The 27607-nt window shown below is 42.8% G+C and overlaps 1 protein-coding gene across 1 annotated transcript; it reads left to right on the top strand.

Annotated features, from left to right (window-relative positions):
• Nucleotides 1–8794: 8794 nt before the first annotated feature.
• Nucleotides 8795–23049, top strand: LOC103056350 (vacuolar protein sorting-associated protein 29-like). Its single transcript, XM_088136651.1, has 5 exons — nucleotides 8795–8837; nucleotides 9007–9281; nucleotides 20683–20874; nucleotides 21617–21852; nucleotides 22932–23049. Exons 1-5 carry the CDS (start codon nucleotides 8795–8797, stop codon nucleotides 23047–23049), a joined length of 864 nt encoding a protein of 287 aa, XP_087992777.1.
• Nucleotides 23050–27607: the final 4558 nt, after the last annotated feature.

Genomic DNA, 27607 nt, shown 5'->3' with positions numbered 1-27607 from the left:
GTCACAGGATAAAAGAGAACTTAATGAAGATCATGAGTGAAGGCTTTCTGGGCAGTTGTTGCAACTGAAACAATTTTTTTCCAGTGGCAGGAGGTCATAGCATTCATAAAAACCATTAAGAAAAGGCATGACCTTCTCTTTTCCAAGTTTTAAACAAGAAAGAAGAGTTTCGACATTCCAATATCTATTCCACTTGGTGTCTCATTGGCAACAGTGTTTTGCCAGAATGTGTTGATCCTGTTTAACCTGAAGGTAATTGTGTGAATCAAAAATGTCAGTGAGATGGGCAAGAAAGCATTTTTCTAGTCCCCTTTCCACTCACATAAGCTATATATAATGTATATTTCTAGTGCTGAGTTTGAAACGGAGAGACACCACAGCCAAATCATTGTTTTATTACTTATGAACAGCCCTTTGTCCCCTCTATTCTGCCTCCCCACTTCATCCTAGTTTAAATCCTAAAAATTTAAATTTCCTAATCCTATATCAGTCACGCCTCTCTATGGATCTAATGAAGTGAGCTGCAGTTCACAAAAGTTTATGGTGTTTAATCAGATGTCTTAGTTGGAAAATATGCTACCAGGCTCCATCCGATTTTTGGAAAACCCTCTAGAAGTGTCATGGATCCATCTTCTTCTTGGGATCAGTTATCTTACTAGTCCCTGGGGACTCTGAACTGATTTTTTGACAATAGCTGGAGATCCCCTCTGCTGAGCATCGTGCGTTCAATGAAGATATCAGTATAACCACTAACATATGATTAGCCCCATTCCTAAAATAAAAGGTTCCAATCTCGTTAAGCCCTGAGGAATCCTAGAGAAGCATCACAAAATCCAGGTTCTTAAACTTTGCATCATGTGGCCAATGCCTTTTTCCATCAAAGCTGCCATTTGCAGCACTTGGCCCCCTCACCCCACCAACCACTCATTTACTCCCACCACCAAAAACTTGTCCATCTCTTCCGAAAATAGTTGCTTTCCGGAGCAGCAGAGCGGGATCTCTCTTAGCCCGGCTGGGGAAGACCAAGGACAGAGGTGGACATTTCCCGTGCAAGCTTTGTACTTTGCAGGTGAGTTGAAGTCCTTCCTCAATGTTCTCGCTCAGTCTGAGAGGGGAGGTGTCCCCAAAAGCTGCAGCAGCAAATCCTAACACGCGAAGAGAAGGCATCTTCAAAGGATGGTCTTTCGTTTTATCGGAAGCAAGCTCTCATATCTGTGATGGGATGGAATTATGAAGGCCAAGCTCAGGGAGATAAGCATTTTCTTAGCTCACCAGAACCGTGTGGGAGGAACAAAAGGATGAGACTGGCAGCTCCCTGAGGAATTCACACTGTTGTGCCTGGAGGACTTTGAGAACTGGGGTTTTAGTCTGGGAAGATTCTTGGTAGAGGTTGTAGCTAATAAACATAGCTGGAGTGAATTTGCATGGTCTCTTGGAGTTCCTTGGGCTAGGCTTGACAATATCTGAGTGAGAATCAATGAGCAGGCAGAAAATTTGCATGAATTTGAACTCACCTCTGGCAAAGGCTTAAGAGCAGAGAGGACAGCTGCAACAGCAGAGAATTAAATCTTGACCCCATTTCCAACCATGGCTTGGGTGCCTGTCCTTCTCCTCCTCTCCTCTTACTTTATGGGTAATAGATGACTTTGGATTTCTGCTCTAAATGTCCATGACTTATAGCCTCTCTCCATCTCCTAATCATTCAGAGAAGTGATTTTCCTCTACTTCTTTGACTTTCAGATTTCTGTTTCTACCACACATTTCTCCTTGGTTTAAATGAACATTCCCCTGATTGAGTCCTTCCTGTCATCTTTGCTTTCTTTCAGGGACTTTTTCCCAGTTTGTCATGACTCAACCAGCTTCTGTGTCTGCATCTCTTGGAGGAACAGTCCGAATCACCTGTACTAAAAGCAGTGGAACAATTGGAACAGGCTATTCATCCTGGTATCAGCAGAAGCCTGGCGGGGCCCCCAAACTCATTATATATCAGGACAGCAAAAGACCCTCTGGAATCCCAGCACGATTCTCTGGTTCTCTTGAAAACTCTGCAAAATCGGCCACACTGACCATCTCCAATCTTCAAGCAGAGGATGAAGCTGATTATTATTGTTCATGTTATGCAGGCAGTTACACCTACACGATGTTACAATCCCACTGAAGAGCTGAACTAAAACCTTGCAGCAGGTGACCTCCGACATGCATGACTTGCAAATCTCTGAAATATTGTTCTTAGTTCCTCCTAACCTTCTCAAACTCCAGGTTGTTTCCTTGCTGCTATCAAACCCCTTTAGACTCTTAGGGATGTGACGGTGTCTGAGTTTTAGAAGGACGCTGCGATTGGAACAGGGCCTTCATGATGGGTGGAAGGAAAGGGATCAGTTGAATATGGCTACATCTCATTCAACAGAGATTCACCCAGAGCACTTCACATAATGGTCCATTTGGAGCCAATAACCATGTTATCGATCTTTATCCCATGTTCCAACCATGGCCTGGGCACGTCTCCTCATCTTCTCTGCTTACTGCAATGGTAATGGACAGCTTTCAGTTTTCTCACATCAACCCTTCTGAGCTGGAAGAGCCACCTTTTGGTTCTTAGTGACCTTTCTGAGCAGAGAAGCTTCTTTGGAGGCCTTCACTCTTTCCTTTCAGACCTAACTTTTCTCTCCCCTTTCAGATTCAGCCTCCATGACTGCAGCTTTTCTTTACTCTTTGCTTTCTTTTAGGGCTTTTGGCTCAGGTTGTCCTGAATCAGCCAGCTTCTCTTTCAGCATCCCTTAGAGAAACAGTCAGGGTCTCTTGTAGCAAAAGCAGTGGAAACATTGGAGGTTTCTACACCTCCTGGTATCAACAGCAGCCTGGCAGTGCCCCCATACCCCTGATATACGAGGACAATAAGAAACCCTCCAAAATCTCAGCTGAGTTCTCTGGCTGTGTCAACAATTCTCCCTATTCTGCCCCCTTGAGCATCTCCAATCTTCACAGAGGGGATGAAGCTGATTATTATTGCACACCATGATACAACTACATGGGAAAGTTCAACCAGAACCTCCTTGGAGCTAAGGGCTGCTGATCTGCATGTACAACAGATACATGGATAGGACTCTGAATTCCCTCTAGCACCCTGTGCTCTGAGATGTTTCCCTACCTGCATTGCACCCTCAAGCTTTAGAGAGTTGTGGCAGCAACTAAAATGCCAGAGGAGTCCACAAGTTCAACAGGGCTCGTTTGCTCGCTGGGATCAAGAAACCTGAAGGCAACTGATTCCCTTGGAGATGTAGAGGGAATAGGGAATGGCCTTGAAGGGCAGGAGGAAGTGCCACTACCAAGACAATGGTCAGATAAGAGGGACTCAAGCCCAGGCCAAAAAAATAACACGAGAAAACATCTCAGACAAGCCCCTCCCTAGTTCACACAAAGACTAAGGGAGGGAGGGGGGAAGCATATTCAGATGTGCAAGATTCTGTTACTACAGGTGTTCTAATGGAAGTAGTCCTGACCTATATAGCATTGGTTTCTTAGTCTTGTCTACCTTGTGGGGCTGACAGCACATCACATTTTCCAGAAATAGGTTGAGCCCCATTCCAATTTCTTTAAACCCAGTCATGTGCAGCAGATACAATTTAGGAGGCCCTTCAGAGATAGAATCTATTGAACAGGTGCAAATGTTCCTCTTGTGGTTGTTCCACCAGCCAGAGACAGAAGTTAAAGGTGCAAGAGATTTGCATGAAGGAACTGTTGTTTTGGCCTCTGGGGATTTAAGAGTAATTGGGTTGATACCAAGAGAAGATCTTTCTGCTTCGGGAAGATGAATGCATCATATCTCCCCAGAATGACCAGCATGTTCCTTCTGGTTATATTCCTTGGCACCATTGGTGAGCTACATTCAGTTGATGGAGGAGAAAAGCTGTGCATTCCCCAAAGTGGTGACCAGGGCTTTTCCATACTCCCTGTATGGAATTCTGTGCTGTGTTCCCTTGCAGATCTCAGCCTCCAGAGTTGCAAAGCCTGAAGGACCCAGAACTGGTGAGTCTTAGTGGGAAGGTCACCATATCTTGCAGATGCAGTAGCGGAAGCATTGCTGACAACAAATATCATTTGTAACTCTAGCACAAAGCACTGAAACAAGCATTACATTTTTCAGATATCTCAGGGCTCCACTGAAGTGCCAGAAATGTTTTTAGGAAATAAAATGGGGTTAGTGGCTCCAGTCCAGTGCTTTGCTTGGAAGTAAAGAGAAGAAAGAGAACAATAAGATGACACAGGAGAAAGCAGTGGAAGTGGGGAGAAGAAAGAAGGGTTGTTTGAAACATCCTCCACACTTTTCTTTTGTATAGAAAAGTACAGGTAGTCCTTGTCAGATTCAGCCTACGAGCCATTTGTTTAGTGACTGTTTGAAGTTATGACGGTGCTTAAAAAAGTGACTTATGACCAATGTTCAAAGTTACTACCATTGCAGTGCCACCAAGGTCACATGATCACGATCCGGGCACTTGGGAACCAGATGGCACTTACAATGATTGCAGAGTCCCGGGGTCATGTGATCGCCACTTGCAACCTTCCCAGCCAGCTTCCAGCAAGCAAAATCAATGGGGAACCACATGATTCACTTAACGACCGTATGATTCACTTAACAACCACATGATTCACTTAAGGACTGCTGCAAAGAAGGTCATAAAAAAAGTCTAGTCATTTGATGATTTGCTTAATGACTGCATTGCTTAGCGACCTAAATTCTGGTCCCAATTATGGTCGTTAAGTGAGGACTACCTGTAGTTAGAATTGGGTTATGCGCACTGTGCACTGTCATGCATCCTTCTGGGAAGGATGGCAGTGCACAGGTGTAGGTGTACTGTCCCAAAATACGCTCTCAGATTTCTAAACATGTTCACCAGATGTAACCAATATTTTAAGGCATCAAAAGACTTTGCAGAGTAGGGAGAATCGCTTTCTGAAATACGCAGGTGGAGAAAACAGGTACAAAAATGGGATAGCCTTCCAACTTCAATTCAGATGTTTTAAAAGGTTTCTAAATCAATATAGCAATGAAGGGAAGTGAACTTGGTTGCCAAAAATGGAAAAGTGCATGAAGGCTTTTCTGATCCACAGCTGAAGACTTTACATGGATGTGTCTTTTTTTTTTTAAGCTGTGTCATTTTGATTTAATAGTGTCATCCTGTGCTTTACTATTGGGCAGCTACATGGTCAGCCAATAGAAGCTGCACTATTTGGAACTGGCATGGATAATGTGGACATATTTGGGGATTTTCATGGGCTCGGTATGAAGAAGAATTAAAAGAAAGAAAGGCAGGAGAACAGGAAGAGGTGAAAACTTCTAGGATGTTCTGGTTCCCTGCTCTTGTGATTCTGGGATGGTTCTTCTCAAGCAAATCTGTTAATGGATGGGAGGTTTCAAAGGTGGCCAAAGGGTCTTGTGTCTTCCATCAAAATTCAGCCAAGAGGAGAAGCTAACCTGGCCTCTTCTTTGGTTGCAGGTTTGAAATCTCAACCCGTAGTAACCCAACCACCTTCCATGACTACATCTCGGTCAGGCCGGCCAGCCAGCCAGGAAGATGTTGGGGAGTCACCTTACGGATTTCTACCACCACTTCTACCACCATCTCTTCCACCACCTTGTTTTTTTCTTTTATGTTCAGAGTTTATTTGAAAATAGATCTTTTGGAGGAAACAAGATGGCGACGAGGCTGCAGCTTTAACAACGAGCTCCCGCAAAAAGGTCCTCTACTTCTAAATCCACATATCCTTTAAAACTTTAAGATCTGCTTACAATATAAGATGGTACAACCCCCCCTTCTGGAGTATTTTTGGATAACAGCTAAAGCTGCAACTAACTCCTTGCGTTATGGGGAAAAGGAAGAAGCGACAAAGAATACCCTCCGCAATGCAACCTTCAGCAAAGCCGCTGAAGCAACAGAAGGTAGATAAATTTATAACCAATAAACGTATCTCTTCGGCAAGTAATTCCTCCCTACTTCACTTATCGGACAGATATGATCCATTAGAGTGGGACTTACAAGCAGAGGTAGAGAGTCAGCAACTGGTGGAGCTTACCTCTTCCCTGATAGAAAATGCCCCCTCTCCACAGGCTGTTGCTGTCAGCTCAGCTGCCAAACAGTTTATCCAGAAGGGAGTTGGAGCTTCTGACCTCCAAAATTTGAAAGATCAAAACGCTGTAGATTTATTATGTAGACACAGTTTGTTGACGGCACAGACTGTTCTCTCAATTTTCGACTTACTGACCACAGTTAAAAACCAAGTAGATGCCTTAAAAGAATCCTTCACAGAATTTATTAAAAACCATCAGAAGCAATTTGAGTACCCCGACAAATCCAAGAATCCACCTCCAAAATGCCCTCTGCAAACACTCATCAGAGGAAAGGAAGACCCTTGTTTCAGAACAAACCCCTCAGTAGGACCAGCTAGGGAGGACAAGGTAAAGATAAAGACTACATCTCCAGCATCAACAGGTTAGATCCCTTGCACAAAGAACAACAGCTATACCATCAACCGTGAGATAACAAGATGATACCAGCAGAAACCAGGAGGCTTCCCACAGTTTCTGTATTACTATTATACCAGTACTGATCACAGCACTGATCAATTCAGTGTTTCCCCTCATCCTTCCCAGAACCTCTGGAGCCTAGTGATTGTAGGCATTCAAGTGGAAGATGATGCTGATTATTATTGCAGCATATGGGACTATAAACTCAGTTTATAGTCTGTGATCCATCTTTACAAGGAACTGATGCAGAAACCTTTTGCTTGCCGTACTGAGTCATGCATCGGTAGATGAAATTAATGAGAAACCACAAAGCGCTGAACACAATCGCCAGAACGCATGCATGCTCTTTGCAGTTACTTCTATTCCTATTTATATCTTCAGTTACCATCCAACTAAGACACACACACACACACACACACATTTCATTATCATGATGAGGAGGAGGAGGAGGATGGCTTTGTCATATCACATCGTAATATCTGGTTGTCCTCTGATTTTTAGTATTTCCATCTCTACAAAGCCTTTCAAAATTTCCATGATCTGCCCTGTCCATGCTACTGCTTTAACCATCTTCCAAGTTTGAGGAGAAGCCAAAACTGCTTTTCTGAGATGAGTTTGCATCTTCTGCAATACCGATGGGGAGCAAAATAGAAGAAAAGTGACTTTCTTGCCCAGTTGACCAGGCATTGATTGTTTTGGAATTGATTGAGAGCATATCCAGGTGGTGGTGTCCCTTTAAGGGACTAACCAAATATTCCTTCAGATAGAATATGAGTTCTGGAGAAGAGGTCTTGAATGGAGGTGTTGCAGTTTAATGCAGAGAGGAGGTGGGTGGGAGAAGGGTCCTGCTGGACCCTCTTCTCCCTTCTGAATTTCCCTTGCAATATGCTTCCACCCAGCACTTCCTCCTACTGGAGATTTGGAGCTTGTTCTCTTCTGAGTCACACCATGAAAGATGGAGTGGGCAGATATGAAAGAGGAATGGTGAGTGGCCACCCTAACCAGGCCTTCTCTGATGCAAATCAAGACTAATTTGTGTTGAATGTGAGGATATAAAACCCATTCCCCCTGCACTGAAATATACTGAACCCTATTTGGGCACACACACACAAAAACCACTCACTTACCCATAAATGCACTCTCACATTGACTACAACAGGACTCTCCTTTGCTGGTTTTGTTTGTCTTAAACTTTGGGTTTTTTAAAAAAACGATTCTATGGTTTTCAAGATCATCACTATGGCCCCCTTCCCACCCCTCCTTCTCGTCTACCTCCTTTAGAGTCATGAAAACGTGGGTGTAAACTTGCCATTTTCATTTGATGAAGACGCCTCTTTATTTTGGCCAAGAGAATCTTGGCCAATGCCAGAAAAATACCTTGAAGCTATAATGACATAACCAGTGGAGGTCAGGATTGCCACGTTTTCTAAACTTAGTCTGATACTTTAAGCCACAGAAGTGTTCTGGTTTAAGGATGCTGAGTATTCAGGTTGACAGTAGCAATAAGCAAACATGTTTTCCCCACTAGATAAGACTAATATCCATATGTTGGCCTAGTAGCAAGGCTGGTTTGTATCATAGAACACAGTCCAGAAGGGAGAAGCCCAGGAGAAAATCAACTACACTGAGAACGGGACATTGCTACTGAATCATGGCATTCTAATTCTTTGTTGTGCAGAAGCAAAGATGGCATTTATTCGCTGACTACCTTGTATGTGTTATTTCTCTTCCCAGGGAGCACAAAGTAGCAGAAACTGGGTAAAATGCAAAATGTAACAGAATGTGTGGGAAAGAGTTGTAAGGTTAATGAATTGAAAGAAATAAATGTTCCAGTATGGGGGTCCTATCCAGTCCTGAATTGGTCAATAAGGATCTGGAGAGCATTTCTTATATTCTGTTTCCTACTAGGTATCTTGATGAACTCTTCTGTAATTGTATGCAGTGGAACAAGGCTGAATGAGAACCATGGGTGAAGACAACCCAATGAGGTTAGTCGTGGAGTTTGGGTTTCATCCTAGGATTCTCCAGGTCTTGCTCTACACTCTGATTGGATCAGCTCGCCTATTGGTCTCTCAGCTCACAAATGTCATTAGTTGACCAACAGGGTACAGAAGTACACCTTTAGTAAAATGTACAATCCTCCTGTTTGGTAAGGACCGGGATCTGCATTGCTTTAAAAATAACCCGATTTGCATGCTGATTGTATTCCTCACCTCTGGGGTTTAAGAGAGACCTGGTAGAATGCCAGTTGGTCATCCTTGGTTGTCCAACATGGCTTGGATTCTTTTGCTCTTCACCATCCCGTGTTCCTTTGGTGAGAGCAAGAGAATCAGGGGGATGAGGGGAAAACCCTTTTGTTGATCTTTCACGTGGAATGCAGTGCAGGAAAATGCTGGGTGTGATTTGGCTGTATAGCGTAGTTTAACATTATTTCCCCTAATTCCACATTCTCTTTTTCCCCTTAATTCCATGTACTCTTTCAGGGGCCAGTATCCAGCAACTCCAGAGCCTGAAGAATCCAGCGTTTGTAGCTCCAGGTGGGACAATCACCATGTCTTGCAGCTATGATGGAGGAACCATCACAGACAACAACTACCCACGATGGATCCAGCAGAAGCCGGAGCAGGTTCCATGGCTCCTAATACATGCCACCAGCACCAAGGCATCAGGCATCCCAGCCCGCTTCTCTGGTTCCAGGTCAGGGAATGCCATGTCCCTGACCATCATGGGGGCCTTGGTGGAAGATGATGCTATGGTGGTACCTTGGTTCACAAACTTAATTCGTTCCACGATTCTGGTCGCGAGCTGAATTGGTCATGAACCGAATCTAATTTCCCCATAAGGTTCAATGTAAATAAGGTTAATCCGTTCTGAACCATATGTTTTTTTTTTTAACCACAAAAATATGAAACAAAGTACAGTACAGTACAGTATGAAGAGCGAGAACACTAACCTTGCTTGAGGTGACACCAAAAAGCTTCACAGCAAGTGTCTGTCTGTGACCGCGATCTTGCCTAGAGGAAGCCACGACCACGTGTCAGAGCAGGGAAGATGGCCGCGGGTCGTGTTCGTCACCCGATGCAGAGTTCACAAACAGAAGCAAAATTTTGTGAACGCTGCTGTTCGCGAACCGAATTGTTCTTGAACAGAAACGTTTGTGAACCGAGCTATTACTGTACTTATTACTGTGTGGTTTGGACTGGGAGTGGGTACACAGTCATTGATTTGGATAGAGGAGTGAGACAAAAACCCTTACAGGAAAGAAAGTGAAATACCTCTATTGGTTTGGTTTCCCTTATAATAAAGAAGATCTTAAAACCATTCAGGAATGCTATGATTATATCTTTTTATTTATTTTATTCTTAGATTTTTTATCCCACCTTTATTATTCTTATAAATAACTCAAGGTGGTGAACATACCCAATTCTCCTTCCTCCTCCTATTTTCCCCACAACAAGAACCCTGTGAGGTGGGTTGGGCTAAGAGAGAGGGACTGGCCCAAAGTCACCCAGCTGGCTTTCAGGTCTAAGGTGGGACTAGAACTCATCATCTTCTGGTTTCTAGCCTGGAGCCTTCACCACTAGACCAAACTGACTCTTTTCTAAATCTTTAAAAAGAAATGGCAGTTTTGAAACTGAAGACTCAAGGACTCAGTTGGGTCTTGTAGGCGAGGATAATTGGCCAAACATCGTTCATCCTGGTAAACTTGAAATTAAGTGTGTGAATCAAGAATGGCAATGAGATGGGCACGGAAGCAACGCAATGCCATCATCCTGGTTTCCTTACCCCTTGGAGAAACTATATTAGTTTAGCTGTGGTCCAGGTTGACTGACGTCATTTTAGCAATGCAGATATTCTGTATGTATCTAGTGCTGAGTTTCAGCTGGGGAACTATCACAGCTAAATTGTTTTTATATTTATGAATGCCTTTTATCCCCTGCATTTGCTTCCCTGACTTCACCTCAGTTTAAACCCTACATCAGTCAAGCCACCGTAGGCATCTGATGAAGAGGGCTGCAACTCACAAAACCGTAGGTCTTTAATACAATGTGTTAGTTGTAACAAATGTGATCAATGCCTCATTTTGGGGAAAACGTCTAGGGAGTGCCATGGATCCAGCTTCCTTTTTATACCATGGTGGGGTGCTAGCTCCAATCTTAGTAGTCCATGTGGCCTCTGAATTGATTTTTTGGGCAACCCCAGGAGACCCCCTCTAACGAGCAGAACAGGTTTTCATGAAAACACCAACGTATGACCTAATATAGGCAATTGTCATCCCTAACATCCCTTAAATATTCAATAATGTCCCTGAATCGCTGAGAGGGACCTTCTTAGCCCAGCTGGGGAAGACCAAGGACAGAGTTGGACATTTCCCATGCAACCTTTGTACTCTGCAGGTGAGCTGAAGTCCTTCCTCAATGTTCTCGCTCAGCCTGACAGGGGACATGTCCCCAAAAGCTGCAGCAGCAAATCCTAACGCGTGAAGAGAAGGCATCTTCAAAGGATGGTCTTTCGTTTTATCGAAAGCAAGCTCCCATATCTGAGCGAGAATCAATGAGCAGGCAGAAGTTTTGCATGAATTTGAATTTACCTCTGGCAAAGGCTTAAGAGCAGAGAGGACAGCTGCAACGGCAGAGAATTAAATCTTGACTCCATTTCCAACCATGGCTTGGGTGCCTGTCCTTCTCCTCCTCTCCTCTTACTTTATGGGTAATAGATGACTTTGGATTTCTGCTCTAAATGTCCATGACTTATAGCCTCTCTCCATCTCCTAATCATTCAGAGAAGTGATTTTCCTCTACTTCTTTGACTTTCAGATTTCTGTTTCTACCACACATTTCTCCTTGGTTTAAATGAACATTCCCCTGATTGAGTCCTTCCTGTCATCTTTGCTTTCTTTCAGGGACTTTTTCCCAGTTTGTCATGACTCAACCAGCTTCTGTGTCTGCATCTCTTGGAGGAACAGTCCAAATCACCTGTACTAAAAGCAGTGGAACAATTGGAACAGGCTATTCATCCTGGTATCAGCAGAAGCCTGGCGGGGCCCCCAACCTCATTATATATCAGGACAGCAAAAGACCCTCTGGAATCCCAGCACGATTCTCTGGTTCTCTTGAAAACTCTGCAAAATCGGCCACACTGACCATCTCCAGTCTTCAAGGAGAGGATGAAGCTGATTATTATTGTTCATGTTATGCAGGCAGTGGCATGTACACGATGTTACAATCCCACTGAAGAGCTGAACAAAAACCTTGCAGCAGGTGACCTCCGACATGCATGACTTGCAAATGTCTGAAATAGTGTTCTTAGTTCCTCCTAACCGTCTCAAACTCCAGGGTGTTTCCTTGCTGCTATCACACCCCTTTAGACTCGTAGTGATGTGACGGTGTCTGAGTTTCAGAAGGATGCTGCAATTGGGACAGGGCCTTCATGATGGGTGGAAGGAAAGGGATCAGTTGAATTATTACAACTCATTTAACACAGAGTTTCTGCCCTGAGCGCTTCTGTTTCGATACAGTTGCCATATATTTTTCAAATTAAAGCAGATCAACTGCATGCAGGTAAAATCTCTGAACACTGAAAGCAACATGGTCCCATTGATCAAATTTGTTTACTTATATATTCTATTTGTATGGCCCTCCATCTCGCACAAATGTTCCTCTGTTTCCTCTGGGCAGGGAAGAGAGATAGAAACATCAATATAATCATAAAATAACAACTCAGAAATGAAACATGGTAGCCCGATTTCATTAACACTCATCACAATAACTCACCGGCTCACCTAACCCCTGTGCCTTGGAGAACAGCCAGGTCTTAAGGAACTTCTGAGAGACCACCAGTCATTTACAATGTTTCTGATGTCACCTCTCAGGAAGTGTCCAGACGGTGGTGCTATGGGATTATAAATTGATAACTAGGGCATGGGTTACATGTTCAGTAGCTGGTTCTTCATGCTGTTCAAGATCCAGATGAAACTGCTGGGGAATTTCTAATGAACTCCGTCTCTTCTATTCATTACTTTCTAGTTCCCAGAAACAATCAATACTCTTGAAGATTGTCTGAGCGTGTTCCTAGGCTGGATGAGAGAGAACACTCAGAAATTGAATTCAGACAAAGCAGGAGTTCTACTGATCAATAGGAACTGGATCACACTCTATGAAATGGGAAGTCCACATAGCCCAGCAGGGTCAGCCCTTCAAGGTGGATCAGACTAGCAATCCGATGTCATGTGATAGAAAAATAATAAAATAAAGCTGGACACTCTCCTCCCTCCTCTTGCCTCTCTTTCTGCCCCCCCTCCTTGCCTCTCCTGCAATCTCTTTCCTCCACTTCCTTCTGCCATTCTTTGCGCATGCAAAACAGGATCAGCTCCAAGCTACTGTGTGACCCAAGAGTGACCATATTCCACTGCCCAAAATAGCCCTCTTAACACTATTCTATTGAAACAATGGGAGGGCCATGACTTGTCAGCTGAAGGGTTTGCCATGGTTCTTATCTCACAATAGAAAAACCATTTATCCCCCATTTAACACCTATCCAAACCTATCCTTGAATCCGATCCCTCAGATTTCCCACCTCTCAACCTCAAAAGTGTATAAATTCTATGCCTTTCTATTGTTCGGGGCCCCTCTTTCTTGAAAGCAGGCACCCAATGACCATTGCAGTAAACATGGTTCTTCTCTTCAGCATTGTGCTCCTGTCTTTGGCTAAAATCTCACGACAGTCATATCGGTCGGGACTACTTTTATTCTAAATTCTTTACAATGAAAGAATCTTGCAAGTCTGAATATGCTCCCTTCCTCCCACCTTTAATTAGTCTGCTCAATAAACTTGCTCCGTTCCTTCTTGCGTCTCAGTTTCTAACAGCTGCAGACCTCAAAAGACCAGGATTTTGTGTCTTTTGGTGGAAGAGTCACCATATTTGCAGGTGCAATGGAGACATCGTGACAAGAAGTGTCCTCAGTGGGTCCAGCTTAAACCAGGAAAAGCCCTCCAGGTTTTCATATGTGACATTAGCAGCAGAGGGTTTCCCAGTCTATTTTTCTGGATTCAGGTTAAGCAATGCGACGTCCCTGGCTGTTATGAATACTTTGGCAGGAGATGAAGCGGTGCATTATCGCTGTGTAAATCCAAGGGGCGTGTGGCACAGTTATTCACCGAAATAGGGAATCCAGGGGAAAAAAAAATCTTTGTGTTTTTGTTATCGTTGGGCTACATTAGCAACTAGGGATGCTGGAGGTAAACCCAGCAGGCTGGACCTGAGGAATTTCAGAGAACAAAGTAATTGACAAAGAGCTCACCTGGAATTTATTCTGATTTTAAAAACTATTTCTCACAGATTCAATAGTAGCCAAAGTTCATCATCAACATATAGTTGAATCAGTTCGCTAATGCAAGAAAGTCTTTATTAAATCCCCAAACTGTTTTGCAAAGGCATAGCCAATGTTTCTAGGCCATTATAAGTGTGTGCGCATCCTACATTATATTTTCCTTTAACCATTCCATCCCTTTTCCTGGACCTATTGTAGGATGTTCCCTCTAGTCTGTGAAAGTTGATGCCATAGTAAATGCATTCGTTTTTAAAGCACCACAAAAGTCATTTACTGTAGAATCACAAGGCTGACTTTAGAAACTGGAAATCTTAGAAACCCTGCTTTTCTCATGTTTATGATATGGAATTTTGGAACGTATCTTACATATGGAGTACCTTAATTATGAAGCATCCTGACTTTCACGGTCCAGATATTTCTCCAGCAGTCTGCAATCTTCCTGGTTTTCCATTCTTCAACTGAAGACATCAAGAGGAGCTTCTCCTAGAGAGTTTAAGTGACATTTACTTTATATCCAATTAGTTAAACTTTTAATATGATCATTCCCAATTTATTTCATAGTTTTAACTGTGTTGCACTAATGACTTTGATATGAAGATTGGAAAGAATGTTATTGAAATTGCACAAACATTTATTTTTCCAAAATCATAAAAATTAATAGTTCAGCTCTGTTCTGCTTTGGCCAAACTTGACCTTGAGTACTGCACCTAGTCAGAGGCACCATATTTTAAGGAAGATTGGGAGAAACTGGAACAAAGGAAGAGAAGGGTAATGATGATGAAACCATCTTACAAGGAGAGATTAAGGGAAATGGGTATGTTTAGCCATGAGGAGAAAAGCCTGGGAAAACCTCTCCAGTACTTGAAGGGGTGCCATCCAGAAGATATTTGCCTGGTCTGCTTTTTCGTATTCCTACCTCCATCCTGTGAATTCATTCTATGTCTTTGTTGGAAGAATTGTCCAGCTCAGCTTTAGCATGATATTCAATTTATACTCAATTTATACTCAATTTATACTCAAAATACTCATTTGAGTATTCCTTGACAATTAAGATGCATCAGTAGTCATGTTCATTAATGTCTCCAGTTGGTACATTAAGGAGAAGAAGAGGTAGAAACAGTTTGCAGCCATGATCTGTAAGTGTTCTTTGCTGGTGGGGAAGAAAGGTTGACCAGGGAAGAAAGGAATGGTGGGGACTGAATAAGAAAAATAAGAAAACACTCTACAGTAGTCCATCCATTTATAATGCTTTCTCATTGTGGGTAAAAGATAGCTATGCCAGCTGGATCTTTTAGGAATCATTGTGCGGTGACAACTGGGACACCACTGTGTCTGGAGAAGTCCTGATTCAGACAAATGATAGTCAAGTCACAATCAGCTAGATTGCCCATGAGTATGGCCTCTAAACTGGCCAATCCAGGACCATGAAATGGTTCAGGGACAAAGTGTTTCTCCCTCCCTATAACTTTATAAGGGGCATTATGGATGATGACAACCACCAACAAAGAGGAAGGACCTTTGCATGCCTTTGCATTTCTCATCACTTGGGCCTTAAAGGAAAGCAGTATCTGCAAAATATTTTGCACACAGGAAACCTCGTCATGGCCATCCCTTGTACTCTTTGCCTTAACATGGCACAAGCTGTTCTCCTCCTCCTCCTTTTCTCTTATTGTACAGGTAAAGGAGAACATTTTTCCAAATATAAACCCTTGGATATACAACTTTTGCTCTCTTGGAGAAACACCCAAGAAGAGATGCATCTTCTGACAATGTTGGTGGGCTTCCTTTCTCTTTCAGTCAGCTTTGATGGAACCCAAGTCTCACCAGGCCATTGCTTCCCTTTGTCTTTATTTTCTTTTAGGGGCCTCGGCCCAGTTTGTATTGACCCAGCCAGCTTCCGTGTCAGCCCCTGTTGATGGAAAGGTCCAGATCTCCTGTACGAGGAGCAGTGGAGCTATGAATAGTTACTACGTGTCCTGGTATCAACAGAAATCCAACGAACAACCCAAACTATTGATTTATCAGCAAATCTACAGGCCTGCTGACATTCCAGACCGATTCTCTGGGACTATCGACAGCTCTTCAGCTACCTTAATCATTACTGGCGTTCAACCAGAAGATGAGGCAAAATATTATTGTCAGTCTTATGACAGTAGCTGGATGTTACACAGTGATTCCACTTGCAGAGGGAAGTAAGGCAAAAACCTCCTGCAGACGAGAGCTTTCAAGTTTGTGCAGTCCTTGGTGCTCTCTCAGCTTGGTTGCTTGCCTACAGATGCTCGATTACCCAACTAGATAACATCATCAGCGCTCATCATCAAAGCTTTCTGTTTGCATTTGTTCTGGGTGGTTGAGGACCATTCAGGAGCTGTGGTGTGTGTCTGTTAAATCTATCACAGGAAAAGGCAAATGGACATGGGACTTAATAACAAAAGCTCCATGAGAGGAATAGATCAGTGAATGCCTCTGAAGTGTTAAACCATGTATTTAACCCTATTCATAGGGAAAATGTATTCCCCATTCCTAGGGAAAATACAATCAGAAGAACACTTCCATGTTACAAACATCAAACATGGTGTGTCCATTATAAGGCCCTCCATAGCTGAGGAATAACAGAAACAAAGCATGAAAACTCTCTGTATGCACCTGATGATGGGAGGTAATTTTAATTGTTATTTCAAAGCAGATGCCTCTAAACTGAGTCAGGCATCACATAACTGCTGTTCACTGGAAGTCTGAATCTAATCAGATTGTACATCTGAACTCCATTGGCAATTCCAGTTGGATGTTGACCAATCCTAACACCCCTAGTGGTTAGCAAGTTGTAATTTTTTAAAAAATTGACACAAAGTGGACAGAACTAAAAGAAGAGGTGGACAGTGCCCAAAGTAGATAGGCTGATCCTGGAAGGTACAGGAATGCACCTGTAAGAACTGTGTAGTTCACTCTAAAGTAGGCGCAAGTTAGAGAACGTCTATCCATAGAGTCACTAAGACTTGATGGAACCCAACAGCAACAAGGAGGAAATTATCCAGTACATAATTGGCCATTAGCCCTGTTAACTAAGTTTAATGTTCATGAAAGCTAAATAGAATCAAATCAAATGTAGCTTTTATCTGGGCCCCTCCCTCTCTTTGTGGGGAGTGAACTTCTTGGCCTTTCACGCAAGAACTAAGTTGTGGGGCTTTGCCTACAAGGTCTCATCCTCCTTTAGCAATGCTATTCTCTTTATAATCTAAGGAGACATGAACAGTCAGGCAACAGTCAAAAAAGGAATATCATTTGCATGTATTTGTATTCTCCCTCATTCAGGGCTTTAAGAAGAGATGCAAGAAAGAGAGAAAGCTTTGTTGCAATAAATACACATCTTTTCTCTACCATGGCACAGATGTCTGTCCTTTTGTTTCTTTTTTCTTACTGTGCAGGTAAAAAAAGAACTCCCCCCCCCCCCCATTTTGGGCATTCCTAAAAAATAGATCCTCTGCATTGTAGGGGAGATTCTGCTTTGATGGAACAAAAGTCTCACTGTTCTTGGTTCTCCTCTATCCTTCATGTTTTCTCAGGAGCCTGGGGCCAGTTTGTATTGACCCAGCCAGCCTCCTTGACAGTAGCCCCTGGAGGAAGAGCTGTGATCTCCTGCACAAGGAACAGTGCAAATATCAATAAGTATCATGTCTCCTGGTACCAACAGAAACCCAACACTTTGCCCAAGTTGTTGATCTATCAGCACAACAAGAGACCCCCTGGAATTCCAGAGCGATTCTCAGGTTTTACAGATGGGTCTTCTGCCACCTTAACCATCAACAATGTCCAGGCAGAAGATTCAGCTGATTATTATTGTTCATCTTACGACAGCGGTTGGCTGGCCACAGTGATGCAGTCTCAAAGGGAAGTGAAACAAAAACTTCTCCTTTGCAGCTTCAATAGGCACGCTAGAAAAGAAGTAATTGATTTACAGGATTCCTGCATTCTTGGCCTTGACAAGAAGGCAACACTTCTGTTTTGTCCCTGAATTAGCCCCATAAGTGGTGAAGGAAAGAATGTTATCTTGTTGGCCTTTGGCTTATTCAATGCATTCAAAGCTGTGCAATTCGTTCACAGTGAAACAGGGTTGGGGGCTGGGGAAGATTTGTAATAGGACAGTTTCCCTCCTTGAAAGCAAATCATGGTTCAGTGTGGAGGATTTCCCAGAGAAGCAATTGGTGGAGACTTAGGGGCACTTTGCAGCCCCCACTCTTGCCTCCTAACATTGTTATAATAGTTCCTATCAACTTAAAAAGAAATCCAGTATTTTTAACAGGACACAGTACGATAAAGGCCCACTTTCATTCATCCCCAAGGCTGTCAACTGAGCAGAAAGCAAAGCCAACCCCCATACACGCACACACACACACATAACACAAAGGTGACCAGTTTTAACAGTAGCTTGGTCTGTCGCACGTGCAGCTTTTCACAGATTCCAGGGAGGACATTCATTTTTCACAGTACTGGATGCCAGAACTTGAGTGCTCCTTACAGATGTCATAGGAGAAGAGCTGGGTTAGTCTATGGTGGCAAAAATCAGCGGTAGAAGCTTTCCCAACACACATTTTATTAAAAGGCATAAGCACAACTTCACCTTCTGATGAAGTGAGCTGCAGTTCCTGAAAGCTTTTGTCTTTTAATGAAACATGTTAGTTGGATTAGGTGCTCCCCGATTCTTGATTTTTTACATCAGACGTAATCCATGTTTTTTAGCTGTGGGGCACGTTTGAAGCTCTGGAGAGCTTTTTTGCAAGCTCTGTCACAAAATGGTTGCCACAGTGCACATAACTAGTCATATACACAAACAACAACAACAAGGAGATAGCACAGTGATGAGGTCACTTCCCACTGGGCACATCCATGGGTGTGTGTGTGTGTGTGAAAAAAGGTTCAAGGTGGTGGCCATAACTGTGTGATCAAACCTTAACCTTAATCATTTTTTTAATGCTTCATGATACTAAGATTGCTTTGGCACCATGTATACTACCTTGAGCTCCTTAATGAAAGATGGGATAGAAATACAACATCTGGGCATCCAAAGGTTCCTCATCACATGATAGATTTTACAGTGGATTCTGGAACTCAAGCTAGACTGTTTCTTTAAAAGAATGCCTGTGCTTTCAGGATTGGGGTCTCCAAATTAAATATATATATATAAAAAGCCTGTAAGGGGAGTGGCTTTTTTTCCTGGTAACTCAGCAGATGTGTAACAGCTTTGGCAACTTGAATTCCTGCTTTAGTGTGTTTGCTTTGCTAAACCAGAGTGGAGTCAGACCTTCGGCAGGATGGTGAGTAGAGGAGAAGGGTATTCAAGGTGTCTTTTGCATTGTGCTGATTAATTTAGAGCGACCCATTTTCCCTCTGGAAGCAAGTCTGCTTGAGTTGTGATTCTAGGTAGAGTTTTGAATCTAAGCTGAGGTTGAGGGAGGGGTGGTGCTCTGCCTTGGAGACCCTCCATGTGTATATGTGTGGGAGTTCATCTTTTTAAACACGGGTTTCTGAACATATGCAATGAAATACAGAGCAGGATGTACTGAGGAATCATCTACCTCTCTACCTATTGCACCTCAGATACAGTGTTTCTTAGCTAAAAAGGAAATGTTGTGAATATTGTCCCACAGTCTTGAAATCTTGCTTCCAAATCTGTCTGGCGGTGGGCTATACTTGCAGCTGAAGATGTGCCCTCTGTGTAAGCTTAGATGCACTTGAATTATAATGGTTTGTGTGTCTGGGGCTAGGTTTTCTGAACAAGCACTGGAGTGCACAGCTGTGCAGATTCCAGAGCAAGCTTTCTGAGTCAGAAATGTGTAGAATCTTCTGGTATGGCAGATGCTGAGAACGTGACTCCCCTTAAAAGGAGCTAAGATTGTGTCTGTTCCTTTTCTTATCTTCTGACGGGCTCTCAAGATTTCGGTGGCTTCTATTCTTCTTGAGTCATATGTTTCAGAAATGGGTGACAAAAAAGATAAGGCTTGACAGAGCAATCGTGCATTAGAACAATGTATTAGATCAATGCCGAATGTGAATTTGTAGCAGGGGAAAAAAAATCCAGGTAATTTCAAGGCAGGTGCTGAAAATGAGCCTTTTCATTAAAAGTGGTATTTGTGAAGAATACTTGAGGTTTGTCTTTTGAGGTGTCTTAAAGATAACACAAAGGAACAGTATTTATTCTTCTAGTATCTCCTTTTATCCTCTTACAGTTCTCAACTTCAAATCTTTGGCAGTGCATTATTCCAATTAAAGCTAAAAGGAAAGGAGTCCATTTTAATTCTAAATTACAGGGTTTTCCAAGTCTTTTTGGCAGTCTTAAGAGAATAAATCCTAGCTTGAAAAATTAGGATAGAGTTTTCCTTATCTCCACCATGTTCCACTTGGTTAATTGTCCCAAGCCAAGAGTGTAGTCTTTAACAGTCAAAGCAATGAGCTTAGCTTTAACTGTGAAAAATATGATCCTGGTAAATTAATCAGCTCTGTTAATGTTTAAAAATGTGATCACATGGTTCTTTTAAGAACACTTGTGATTTGGGCCAGCTTAGAAGAAGTGTTTCCCTGAAGGCTCTTCTAGGATACATTATCTATTTATTTTTAACAAATGTTGAATCTACTTTATTCTTCCTACAGCCAGCAATATCTCAGCATTGTTATAATACACCTAACCTCTTCGAAACGTTCTCAGTTTCTGCTGTCCTCCTCCACCACAGAACATGAATTTAGAGGTGGATTAAGTTTGGGGGTTGGAGCAAACGATGACTGATTAATGTTGCCTTTGACTCTGTTGTGATTCTGTCCCACTTTCTCCTTCAGCTGGTGCTGGTGTTAGGAGATCTTCACATCCCGCACCGATGCAGTAGCCTTCCAGCCAAGTTCAAAAAGTTGCTAGTGCCAGGCAAGATTCAACATATTCTCTGTACTGGAAATCTTTGCACCAAGGAGAGCTATGATTACCTGAGGACACTGGCAGGGGATGTTCATGTTGTTCGAGGGGACTTTGATGAGGTAGGAGTTTGGAGAAGGTGGCTGATTAAGGACCACCTCTTCCATCCAAGCTTGGAAGTTCTACTGATACTACTGCATTAGGAATGCTTAATCTTCCTCCAATTTAAAACCACTTTAGTCTTGGAGTGTTGAGCTAAGAGTTGCTATCCCAAGAGGAAGTGGGCCCAGGCTAAAAATCAACTTAATTTCATTCACTGTAAATTAAAATTAATGGCAGCTTTTATGATATGATCAGCATTGAGAACTTTCCATTGCCACCTTAAAATTAGAATTCCATGGGAAACTTGAAAAGAGTTTGACTGCTGCATGCAGAGTTTTGGGAGCCATAAGTAGCTCTCACTCCCAAAGTCCATATTTGTAATCTAAGCCATGGTTTGTTCTAGCTGTGCTTGATTGAGCAAGGCATCATTTGGGGGTTCATTTACACTGCAAAATGGTGAGCCACAGTGGACGAATCTACATGGTGTGAAAGCAAGCTTTGCTTTTTCTACTATGTTTTAAAGCACTCATAGTAACTGGGTTTGCTAAGCTGTAAATGATGGTTTGAGTCACAATGGTTGCCTTCATATGAGAAGTGATGACAATGGATGCATCCATGCAGTCAGCTGAAACATAAGCTTTGGTTTATAAGCCACAGTGGTTGACTTCAAAATAAATGCTCAGATGAAACTGATCAGCCTGTATTTCAGTATAAGCACTGTGCTTAAGTACTTAGCTAATAACTGACATTGTTGTTTGCCAGGGCATGAGTTATCCACAGCAGAAAATTGTCACCGTTGGACAGTTCAGGATTGGTCTAATCCATGGCCATCAGGTTATACCCTGGGGGGATCTGGCCAGCTTGGCGATCCTGCAGAGGCAGTTGGATGTGGACATCTTAATATCTGGACACACTCATAGGTTTGAGGCAGTGGAACATGAGAAGAACTTCTATATCAACCCTGGTTCAGCCACGGGAGCCTACAATGCTCTGGAAAGGTGGGAGCAAAACATTTCAAGGGATTTATTTCTGGAGAGCTTATCTTTTCACTGCTGGTTGTTGGGTGCATGCTCAGGCATGGGAAATTGGAGAAGACCCAGGCAGGATGTAATGGTATGTGAGAAAGACCTTGGGAGACTGGGCACAGAGACACTGCCAAAGGAACAGTCAGATAAGAGATGGCATAGCCCACAGCTGGATAGTGGGTGGGGCAAGAGGCTCAGAAGAGACCCCCCCTGATTTCTCAGGAGTAAAGGAGATGGGAGACCTGCATTTTCAGACGTCCAAGATTCTGTTAATGTAGACTTACTATAAAATAGAATTAGCTTATCTGGTCGTGTTTCCTGTCTGGTCTACCTAGTAAGGCTGACATCAATCTTGCAAGTCTGGAAGTACAATTGTCCTGTCATCTCCTTTACAGCCTGAGAAACTAGGGAGGGTCCCTTCTGAGCCTCTTGCCCCACCTGCTATCCAGCTGCGGGCTATGCCGCCTCTTATCTGACCATTCCCTTGGCAGCGTCTCTTTGCCCCATCTCCCAGGGACTTCCCATATACCATAATAGAAGGCAAAATACAGTTTTCTAAAATAAGGGAAGAGCATGTGAAACTGCCCTTCCTCTGAATAAATACAGTGGGAACTTTTAACAATATGATTGGGAAATTGTTCTTTGGACCAGAGGATGACTTAATTATGCCTCTTTGCATTCATGGATGTATACCATTGGGATCATCTGTGTGGAAAAGCAAAAAAGCATGTTCACCCCCACTAAATCTGATACTCTTCTCTGCCAACCTTTCATTTTTTTCTCCAGGGGATTGCAATTGGAAAAAGATAAAAACAAAGCCCTACCTTCCTATTTTTTAATTGTATATCATAGAACATTTCAAAAATCCAGGGCAAATGTAATTTTTTTGGCCACTTGTTAATCCAGAACCAGTACAGCATGTCATAGTTCAGCATATGTGTGATAGAGGTCCAAACTTTCTTTTGTTAAGGCTGGTTTTTTTAAATGAACAAATATTGCAAATTTTGGGGAAACTGCTTCCTACTTCAATTACAAATGTTTCTTCTTTCCAGAAATATAATTCCTTCGTTTGTTCTGATGGACATTCAATCCTCCGTAGTTGTTACATATGTGTACCAACTCATTGGGGACGATGTGAAAGTAGAAAGGATTGAATACAAGAAATCTTGAAATGGAATGATCTTCCCTGGATGTTTCTTTCAAACTTTTGAAACTTTATCAAACTCTTCAAGCCCACTGCAGTAATTTATCGGAATGTTTTTTCTGTTCATCTTTGGTAGTTCAAGCTACTTGAGATGATTTGCCTTGAATCTGGAGAGCAATCAAATTTTCAAAAATAAACTTTTTCTAGGGGGAAAAACCCAAAACACCAAGTTTGAAATCATCAAAAATTTAGATAATAGTGGCTGATGGGGAAAAAGAGCAAAGGCTGTCTGTATGCATAAATGTTCAACTTTCTATTTTTGAATAAAGCTCTTTTTCACATGCATACCTTGAGGAGAAGGGGTCATTTCTGAAATGGGGATGGACAATGGTTGGCTTTCACATGATGATAAGGAATGGTTTGTCTTAAGCTAGAATGTCTTAATGTAACATAAGTGTTACAAGCGGTGGGTATATAGCTGGTGGCCCCTGGAAGTGGCTAGAGAATTACCATGGAGAACACATAACCTAGGATAGACCTTGAGAATCACGTGATTGTGATGTAAGATGTAAAAACAGTCTTCATGAAGGTGCCTGGTGCCACAAGCTGGAATGAAGACCGTGAAAAGTGCTTCTCTCATCTCCAGCACTTTCTCCAGATTCAAGGCCTTCACTACATTACAGAACAATCTCTCCTCCCTCTTCCAAAAGGCTGCGTCTGGTTGCAGGACCTGCAAGAAAGAAGTAATCTCTGCCCATGGATTTCTCCTTTCATCCCATCATAACTATATCTGGTAGGGCAGCAGCTGGCTGTCCTGGGTAGCTTGCATTGCAACCAGAGATACCATGCTTCCTGTCTTTCCTTTCCATCTTGGTCTAAGGAAACGACTTTCTCTTTTCACTGTTCAGCATCCTCCTTATGCAAATGTGCTCTCTGTTCATTGGCTCCCCACAGGAAAGGTGCGGTGACCTCAACAACAAAGGGATTGGAACATTTGCATGGTCTCTATTGGTAGACTATAGAAAATATATATGTTTTGTTCTGCTCTTTTCCAAGGAGCCAATTCACAGCCACTATGAAGTCAGCCAGCCACTATGGAGGTTCATGGTAGATGCAAATCACTTCATCACCAGCCCAACAGGAAGGCCTGTGGTTCTCCACTCTGCTCTGATTTCCTGCTGGGAATTGAACAGGCTTGATACGTATGAGATTGGTTTCCTTTTGTTACTGAATGAGTGTCAGTCACTTTATAGAAATAGATGCAGTAGGATGAAAGAATGAAGATAAAGAGCAACGGAGTGGCCAGAATTAAAAAACCAAAACAGTTGGACCTAGTCTAGAAATAAACTTTAAGGAATGGTGGTGCTACTTCATGTTGTTGGAGAAAGCAAATGTCTTCTCCAAGAAGGCACCAGTTACAGCTCCATTAATTTCTCTTGAAGTTGAGTGATGGCAACTAACCTTCACGAGTAGAATGACGTTTCCCATCCTCATGGATGCACAAGTGTGCAGTGAGTATTGCTCAACAACATTTTGACAGCAGTTGAGCATTTGTGGAGGCACTTTTCTTTTTTTCACCACCTTTTATTACTTTTAAATATTGTTAGGCCACCACAGTTATGTGGACAGACTGATCCCTCTTTTAGAACTTCCACCCACCTTCCTCTTGCATATTTAATACTGCAGATCATGAGATCCAGGTCTGAAATGACAAATTCTACAATAAATAAACTTCTGAAAGCCGTTTGCAGGAGGTATTTAATCTTAGCATCTACCTTGCACCTTCTTGAGATTTGGAAATAGTGAACTTCTTTGCACTTAGCCTGTGTGTCACTGGAGACCTCAGCATTCACCATTAGGGGGAAACTATCAGCCTGTCTTAGCTTTGTCACAACCTACCTTTACCCATTCTCTGGAGGGTGTGGCAACGTGCAATCTGCTTGGCCACCTTTCAAGGTTGCTTTCGGTTTCTGTACCCATGCAGACCTTCCTCTGCCAAAAACATGGGGTATGTCTGGGCTCTGCCACAGTGCTTCACTTGAAGTTAGTTACTTATTTTTCTCACAGTACTGAGCTTCTTAGAATTAGTAGTAGCGAAAAATGTCCTTTCTTCTCTCTAACAAAACATCCATGGAAAAAGAAACAGGAGAGGAAAATTAGGAAACACAGGAAGTATATCAAGTCATAATTTTTAGTCCCATTAACTGGGGTGAGATAAAGAATGTTCTTGCCTGCCTACTGATTCTGGTTACAAATTTCTTTCCAACCGCCATCCCCAATCGTGCATGAGTTTAAAGGAATGGTCAGTTCTCCGGTGATATCCCTGTTGATCCTGGTCACAGCAAGAAATGCCTCCTTGGATCAAAGGAAGGGCTTTAGCATTCTCTTTCTGCAAATTTGTCTTCTGCCCTTGGGCCTTCTCCCTGGAGTCACACGGATATAGGGGGCTATATTCTTGGAAATGAAGAGATGACACGGGAGTGAGGTCTTGAGTTTCATCTGGTGCTGCAGAGGGTGGAGGGAGTGGCCTTGAAGGGCAGGAAGAAGAGCTGCCACCAAGCAGTGGTCAGAGAAGAGGGGCTTGGGCCCAGGCCAAGAAAATGACGTGAAAAAACCCCTCAGATGAGCCCCTCCCTAGTTCACCCAAAGATAAAATGAGGCAGGGGGAAGCACATTCAGACTTGCAAAATTCTGTTACCATAGATGTTCCAATAAAACCGGTCCTGATCTAAATGGCGCTGGTTTCTCAGTCTGTTCTACCTTGTTGGACAGGCAGGTGCAGAGTTGCACAAAGTCCAGGTTTCATTTCCCGATCTATGAGTTAGAAGGAGGGGCTAGAACTGCAAAGAGTGCACCTAGGTTGAACAAGGCCTTTCCCAGATAACCTAGATGCCAAGTCACTCTAGAGTGCTCTGTCTTATTTTAAATCTAGCACTTTGGGAGAGTTGTTGCAATCTCCCTTGTGAGTCTAATGGGGCAGAATCCATCATCGAGGCCAAGCATATTGCTTTCCCAACAGGGCACTTCTTAAAAATATAAATCAGAGTGAAAAGAATGTGGGGAATGTTATCAGCCAATCTTATGTTCCTATATGGTGCACATTTACCTTAAGTTCAGCAATGCACTTATGAAATGTTGATGTTTTTTTTCTTATTTCCCCTTTTTTGATTTATTCTTGGATGTTTCATATCAAATAACTTGCCCATTTAACGTTGGCAAGTCCTGCCCGATAGTCAAAACGATCACTAATGTCAATATTTTTGAACGCTTAGATCCTCCTCTTGGGAAGCACAATTGAACCTGTAGTTCTTCTGTGTGGACCTTTGGATTGTTGCCAGTGGGGTGATGCTAGTCCCGGTTCTCTTTTCTGCCATGGACCAAGGCTTTTCTCTCCTCAACATTTACAGAAATCTTGCTTATGCAAATTTGTCCTCTACTTATTGGCTGTTTCTAAGAAGGTGGGGTGCATGGGTCTCCGAGTCAACAGAAATCAAAATATTTGCATGGACGTCATTGGTGCATTCTGAGAGGATTTAAGAGAGGAGGAGGAGGAGGAAGAAGAAGAAGAAGAAGAAGAAGAAGAAGAAGCTTCCACCACAGCTGTCATCCTAATTTTCTTTTCATCTGCCTAAACTAGTTGCTCTACATCCTCTACCATGTTCTGGTCCCTATTTCTCTTTGCCTTTCTAAATTACTACTCAGGTAAGTGTGCAGAGAAGGGGATAACAATGCACTCCTCTTTCTCTCCCCCCCAACTGCAAACATACAGAGCGTTAGTTATAGAAACATGGTGCATTGGTAGCATTTTGGAGAATAGAAAATGAAATCCACACGATGTTTTTCTTCTTCCTGAAAGCACTGAACTAAAGCACCCAGATCAGCACTTCAAGACGCATTATATTTTGGTGGCACTTTGAAAGTATAGAAAATGAATCAAATGTGTGTTGCTTTCTCTTCTCCAAGGGGTCAATTCACAGCCACCATGGGTTCAGCCAGCCTCCCTGTCTGTGTCTCTGGGACAAACAGCAAAAATATCCTTCACGGTCACTGGAAGTGTGAATACTATTTCATGGTACCAAGAGAAATCTGGGGAGGCCCTTCGCTACGTGCACTATGCTGGTGGAAACAGGGGTGACGGGATCCCCGATCGGTTCACGGCTTCTGTCTCGGGAAACATTGGCCATTTAACCATCAGCAGCACCCAGGCCGAAGATGAGGCTTCTTATTACTGTTTAATGTGGCACAGCAGTGCCAGCTCGTTACACGGTGGTATGTTCTGATGGGGAACTGAGACAAAAACTGCCCCTCATCCTCCCCAGCACAGGAACGCACAAGTCATGACAAAGCCTGACCTGATGTGTGACTGAGACTGTTTATAATAAAGACAAGGATCAAGAGATATGCTTCATCTACAGGCTGACCCTTAGAGTCCAAAACCATCCAGCGTCTGTGGAGCAAGGTAGCCAAAATCTTGGCATCAGTCATCTAAAACTGTATTATGAGTTTCCATATAAATTGCAAATTCCTCTCTGAAGACAGAGTCTATGTTCATTTCCCATTACAAAAAAGATAACTTCGTTCACA

This window comes from Python bivittatus, unplaced genomic scaffold, assembly GCF_059951505.1.
Source record: "Python bivittatus isolate LINGU-HERP-01145 unplaced genomic scaffold, Pbiv_v1 ctg000110_np1212, whole genome shotgun sequence".
NCBI lineage: Eukaryota > Metazoa > Chordata > Lepidosauria > Squamata > Pythonidae > Python > Python bivittatus.
Note: the sequence above shows the minus strand (reverse complement) of the source record. Positions and strands in the feature narration are given on the sequence as shown.

What these genes read in the sequence shown, in the direction of transcription:
- LOC103056350 (XM_088136651.1), top strand. Translation starts at nt 8,795, where the DNA reads ATGGCTTGGATTCTTTTGCTCTTCACCATCCCGTGTTCCTTTG. An exon ending in TGGAAGATGATGCTATGGTG is followed by an intron (nt 9,282 to 20,682) that starts GTACCTTGGTTC and finishes TTTCTCCTTCAG; the next exon opens with CTGGTGCTGGTGTTAGGAGA. An exon ending in GCCTACAATGCTCTGGAAAG is followed by an intron (nt 21,853 to 22,931) that starts GTGGGAGCAAAA and finishes TCTTCTTTCCAG; the next exon opens with AAATATAATTCCTTCGTTTG.